The 6140-nt window shown below is 39.7% G+C and overlaps 1 protein-coding gene across 1 annotated transcript; it reads left to right on the top strand.

The window, feature by feature from the left end:
* Positions 1-338: 338 nt before the first annotated feature.
* LOC105391694 (T-cell acute lymphocytic leukemia protein 1 homolog) lies at positions 339-5667 on the top strand. The gene is made up of 6 exons (XM_048632941.1): positions 339-637; positions 1481-1647; positions 2287-2410; positions 4369-4498; positions 5018-5108; positions 5552-5667. Exons 1-6 carry the CDS (start codon positions 588-590, stop codon positions 5665-5667), a joined length of 678 nt encoding a protein of 225 aa, XP_048488898.1. The 5' UTR covers positions 339-587.
* Positions 5668-6140: the final 473 nt, after the last annotated feature.

Genomic DNA, 6140 nt, shown 5'->3' with positions numbered 1-6140 from the left:
GTTAAAAGCTCCACCACACCACACAGTCATACCCTTAGTCCTACTTACCTAAAGGTACATACATGAACTAAGAAAGTTATTTTATTACACGAGATTTTAAGTTAGAAATCCTTTTATTTACGTACTGGTACTTAGGTACTTATCTGCTTGCGATTATCGCTACTTCACTTCATAATTTAATTACAAACATAACTGCATGATCTATCGCCTATATAAAAAAAAATTGTATAAACTGTGCAGATAACTGCGATATAATTATGTTACGTAAGGATCTAAATGTAATTTTATTTAATTCTCTGTCCATCCTTATCGACTGCCACTTAGAATGGACCGCCCCTTTTTCTCCCAGATTTTGGCCCCACCCCTATTTCGGGGTTGAATCTACGTGCCTTGCAATTTCAACCCTGTCTAGTTGAGTTAGAACTCATCTTTAGAAGGGGGTGGAGATGTGATGTTTTGTAGCTTAGGGGGTGTGTTAACAGCATCCGTGGTCTGTCGGGAGAACAATTCTTGGTCTCATTGTGACAGAGACGTTTCCCGGTGGCAGTGGTCCGATAAAAATATTAAAAATTATCTTCCAAGTGAAAATGTCCGGCGCCAGAACTCAAATGGCGGACTCTACATCGCCGTCGTTAAAGTAAGTTTATTATTTAAAGTAGGTTTTAAGAAGTAATCCATTAAACATAAATATTATGTGCTTATAATAATGTTTTAAGTAAGTATTTAATTATTTTATATATTTTAAATAATAAAACGCACTTTTACAATAGTTTCAATTCATAAAAATCTATTTGATACTATTAATTCATTGATGCCCATATTTATAAAATTCATTTCCGATGAATATCGATACACGTCAAACTGTAAATATCGTAATAAACATTTTAACTTCTGAATATTTTTTTCTTTATTTATCAAATGATACATATATTTTTGCGAGTCTATTAATGCTACATGGAAATTGAAATTGTTTATTTCCTTTCATGTATTGAAATATTTTCTGATGAACATAGCATTGAAGAAGTAATTTATTTTAAAATAAAAAATATATGAGTAGCTTTTATGAGTAGCTATCAAAAATACTTAATTAAGTATTTGCTTAGATTTAAAAATCAAAACATTTTCAAAGATTTTGGTGCGAAGATTCTCGTAGCAAGTATACCTGTCTTCTTCGTCATCTTTCCACCACCAGCTACCACTCTTACACTGAGTTGCACAAATGCCATGCTTTGATATTATACGGACCGAAAGACATATATTTAATGCTGATATTAGCTTAAAGTTATTTTTAAGAAATACTCCTATGCACCCATCGCATTATTTAACCTTCAATAAACAATCTTAATATTCGGCCCTTTTTGGTCTGTACCTTATAGTTTAGTAAAGACAGTAAAGATAACTAGCATTGTATAGTTTTCCTAATGACTGTTTGCAGCCAAAATATATAAAATATAAAATTAAATTAAATCTCTCCCCGCAGCGAGGCGCGCCTAGACTACGGCCTCAAGTTCTCCTGTCCCTCCGACGACGAGGCCCCGCCAGCTCTGGGGGAGCTGCCCTCGTGTGTCTACGCCGCCGCCAGGTCCCGCCTGCAGCAGCTGCCTCTCGCTGCGTATGTCCACCATCACACCAGGCAGTTGCATGGAGGTGGGTGATTGAGCTGGGAGCGTAGAGGTGGGAAGGTTTAGAAGTGTTAGTGCTCTCGGCAGGTCGTATTGACACCCATTTATTATTTAACTATAAGTCAAGTCACTTTGTCTAGTGTGATTACGTACCTATATATTTTATTTGTGTTTAACCTTTTTTTTAACCAATAACTAGTTGCGATTTTTGACCAATGGTTGAATTGAATACGGATGTGACGAATAATATAATGAGTTATAAATACTAAGTATTATAATCTTATTGGCCGTGAGCCGTGATGCAATTCTTTTTTGTGTCAGACACCCACGATCTCGTCTCTATACCTACCCAAAAATCATGTAGCCTTGACCTAAAGCTATTGTACATCGACATCCTTTGGAAATCTTTTGCAATCCAATATCATCTCTAAATATTTCACTTTTTTAAACCGCAGCTGTCGTACATTTAACTGTCGATATTCAACTAAACGCAATCTTCTGCATATAGGTTACTTCTTTCAGTGCTCAATCCTTCAGCATTTCTTTCACCGAATAGCCATTGCTTATATGTTCTATTAAAAATCTGTTTATAAAGTAGCCTTTGTATCAACCAAAGCTGCCAACACTTTCCCAAAACCCTCACCACAACACCCCCTCCCAACAGACAACCATCTGGAAAGCGGTGCAGACCTGGAGTACCAGTGCGGGGGCTCCCCGTACCGCGTGCAGCGCGCCGCCGCCAACGTGCGCGAGAGACGCCGCATGCTGAGGTCCGGACCCACTGGGTACCATTTGACTACTCCTGACTTTCGTTTGAATCACCTAATTTTACTTATACATCTAAAGGGATAAAGGGACTCTAAAGGGACAGGGTGCAATTAAGAAGTCACGAAAGTTTACCATCGCGCTCGCTCTTGACTCTCTTGAGGCTCCGCGATGTGATTGAGTGCGAAGAAAAACTTTTGTCACGTCTGAAATGCGCCCCGTACTAGTCCTTCTGACTTTTGTTTGATCGGCCCATTTGGCTGCCCTAGTTCTTATTTGTGTGAAAGAACAGTCTCTGAACTCCAGTCATTCAAAGACCAACGTGCGCGAGAGACGCCGCATGCTGAGCTCCGGACCCAATGGGTACCATTTGACTACTCCTGACCATCGCTATACCTTGTTTCACGGGGAAAGACATCTGACAGAACCCTTATTACATTCGAATAAGGCTAGTTTTTGTTTGTATCAGATGACTTTCCCCGTGAAACAAGGTATAGAAGTTTCTGAAGCTCGCTAACTAAAAAATGAGGCACAACAATGGCGGTGACATGAGAGTGTGTGGGTGCGTAGGAGCGATAACTTACTTTGAGTATGTCGGGCTCATAGTATTAATGAAATATGCCTTACTGGGTGCTTTCAGTTTTTAGTTAGCGAGATTCCTTCCGCCTTTTTTTTCTACTTCGATGCTACTGACTATTGTTTCCTGATCACCCCATTTGACTGCGGTAGTTCTTATTTGCCTCAGTCTGTTTTTAACAGCATGCGGATTAGATCTCGCACAAGTACTCAATGTAACGCCATGGAATTATGAACGCGAGACGCGGGAAATGCCGTGCTATCAAATCCTGTGCGTAATAAAATCCGCATGCTGTAAAAAACAGCCTCAGTTTAAGAAGAGTGAACTCCAGTTATTCAAAGTTTTACTATTGCTGATAATAAGCCCCGATTATAGACAAGAAAAAATGCTCTTATAAGCTCTTGCAGAATTACTTAGGTACTTATCATGCAATAATTTTAACTAAACTAAAATCAGCAAATATTCGCTTGTCGTCTCGTATATTAAATTGATGACTGAAAAGAAAAACTTAAAGTGAAAATATAAAACAAAACCGCGCACATTTAGGCCTAGCGTCGGTAAACGCGCGGAACCAATAGATTTCAGCCCTGTTTCAAGATCTTTTCTAGAACTCAGACGTTTAAAATGTGATAGTAACAGTAAAGTTTATGTAAGGTATGTAAGCGTTATTCATCTGTTTATCCTACTACTCTCTAACCCTACATTTTGGTATTGTTCAGTCCGACCCTAATATTGAACCTAACAGTTATTCTGGTTGCCTATACCTAGGTATCCCGTAATATGAGAAGTGATGCGGGCATTTGAATATAGGATATCATCAATTCATGATTATCGTTTTTGAATTGATGACATCGAAATAGGAGAGGACCATCCCCGTATTCATAGAACTACATTGCGCTAAGCTTGAAACTTGTATGACAGATTTATTATTAATTTCAAGCTATAAATTAATGAAATTATCAATCGATTTCTAAGTTCTATGAATACGTGTGCTAGCCTAAACCTCTCTTTACCCATAAAATTCCATCTTCTAAACCCTTTAGCCCCAGTTTCATCATACTCGGTTAGATCATAACAAGGGATTAGTTCGTCAATTATACGTCATCTTCTTATTAAATTCTTGACAGACAGGTTAATTATGATCTAACCGAGTATGATGAAACTGGGGCTTACTGCCAATTTCTCCATAGTCGGTTAGAGCATAAGCAGGGAGTAGTGGTTGACTTTTGATACATCTGTCATAAATTTTATATGGAGATGACGTATAATTAAGAAATCAATCCCTGTCGGTTAGATAACCTACCGAGAAATTGGCACTTGATAAAACAACATGATTTCTACAAGAAACCCTACCAAAACTAAAAGACCGAACACTATAAGCTTCTAAAACGTCGGTCGGTCTCGTACCTTTAGCAGTATAAACTCGGCGTTCGACGAGCTACGGGTCCACGTGCCCACCTTCCCCTACGAGAAGCGGCTCAGCAAGATCGACACGCTGAGGCTCGCTATCGCCTACATCGCCTTGTTGAGAGAGGTCAGTATTCGGGGGATCCTCCTTCGCCTACATCGCCTTGGTGCCAGGTCAGTGTTTGATCCACCGAGGTTGGACCTAGTTATATGGGTAAGAGCCTATAGCCCTACAGGTCCAACCAAGGAGGATACAACAAACTGCGAATCTGTTAATTTTGAGTTCAAACCCTACAGTCGAGCGTCCAAACTAAGTTAGTTCGCATAGTTTTGACAGTTTTTCATACATATAGTTTACGGTAGATGCACATGTATGAAAAACTTTTTCAACTATGTGAACTAACTTAGTTTAACTCGCAGTAGACGCTAGGCTTTAAGCTATAGCTTACCATAAAATAAGCTTCCGGACGCTGACTCTATCTCGTCTGCTTCTTTTGTGCTGTTTTATCCTATCGCGGTATCTGTAATCATCTTTATTGATTGTAATTGTTATCTTCCAAGGAAAATTTGTCCCACAAACGTCTATGTTACTCGTTGAGGTCACATTTTTTTTGTAAATGTGTTAATCTTCATTTTATAATCGCAGGTATTGGAAGCAGATTACGACCCCCTCACGTATGTTGAGAAATGTCTTCGCGGCGAGATCAAGGCGGATCGCGCACACTGGAACACCAGCGGTAAATATTATAAGACTAAGGAAACTGATACACTTAAACTCTACCTACTACTTTTAAACTAAACTTATAACCAATATTTTAGAAGACAATGAGTGCTAAAGTACAATTAAATAGCAGAGAATACTAATTTCTTCTCGGGCAGCTTAAAACACCCTGGTTGACCACTTACCAGACAACTCTCTCGGCACAAGCTTGCTTGTGTGGGGGTCAACCAAGTCGCACTGGACCCGTGTAGTGGACTAATGCATAAATCCTTCCTTCATTGGACAGAGACCCGTGCCCCAGCAGTGGGGACGTGATAGTTTGTGGTTGTGATGATGAGAGGCTGGACCTATCACATATTATTTTACGGTTAGATTAGTTAAGCTTTCACATATAGGCAAATTTTTGCGGGTAACCTTCTAAGAAGGAGTTTTTACCTAACTAACACGCTTGTTACCCAGATCTAACGGCCCGTCTATCTTGGATCAACTGGGAGAACCTGGGAGTGAACCCGCAGCGCCGCAGTGTGCTGACGTCACTGGCACTCGGGTCAGACAACGCACCGTACAACAACTGAGCTGGTGAAGAGAGAGGAGGAGCTGGCTGCGTGTCCAGGAGGCGAACTGGTCGCCGCCGAATCTGTAGTGTGAACTCGGCACAGTTTGCTAGTATTTCGCGTTATTTGCCCAGTGTTACGCGCGCCTTAGTACCTACGGTCATGTGCAGAGAAACCTGACCCCCTCCCATAGTAACAATGCTTCTGAGAGGGGTCAGGTTTTTCTGCCCTTTACTGTACCATAGAATAACAAGTAGGTACTACTTAGTACTCGTTATTCTATGCTAGTACCTAACAGTTTGCTTAGTGGGAACGCAGCCTAATTATTTAACGTTAAAATCGGACAAGAAAACGGAAAGTGTATCTTTGTATTGTGACATCTAGTTGTTGTTTTTTGTTTTTAATTACTCAACACATAAATAAGCCCATAATTCATAATACGTAAGTATTATGTAAGTACTTACTTAGTTACCATAATTTATTTATTTAACCAT

This window comes from Plutella xylostella, chromosome Z (genome assembly GCF_932276165.1).
Source record: "Plutella xylostella chromosome Z, ilPluXylo3.1, whole genome shotgun sequence".
NCBI lineage: Eukaryota > Metazoa > Arthropoda > Insecta > Lepidoptera > Plutellidae > Plutella > Plutella xylostella.
The sequence above is the reverse complement of the archived record's forward strand: the minus strand, read 5'-3'. Positions and strand labels throughout refer to the sequence as shown.

Excerpts from the sequence above, each read along its gene's own strand:
- LOC105391694 (XM_048632941.1), top strand. The coding sequence starts at position 588 with ATGTCCGGCGCCAGAACTCAAATGGCGGACTCTACATCGCCGTCGTTA. Across the intron at positions 2,411-4,368 it reads AGGTCCGGACCCACTGGGTA|TACCTTTAGCAGTATAAACT; the intron begins CCATTTGACTAC and ends CGGTCGGTCTCG. Across the intron at positions 4,499-5,017 it reads ACATCGCCTTGTTGAGAGAG|GTATTGGAAGCAGATTACGA; the intron begins GTCAGTATTCGG and ends TTATAATCGCAG.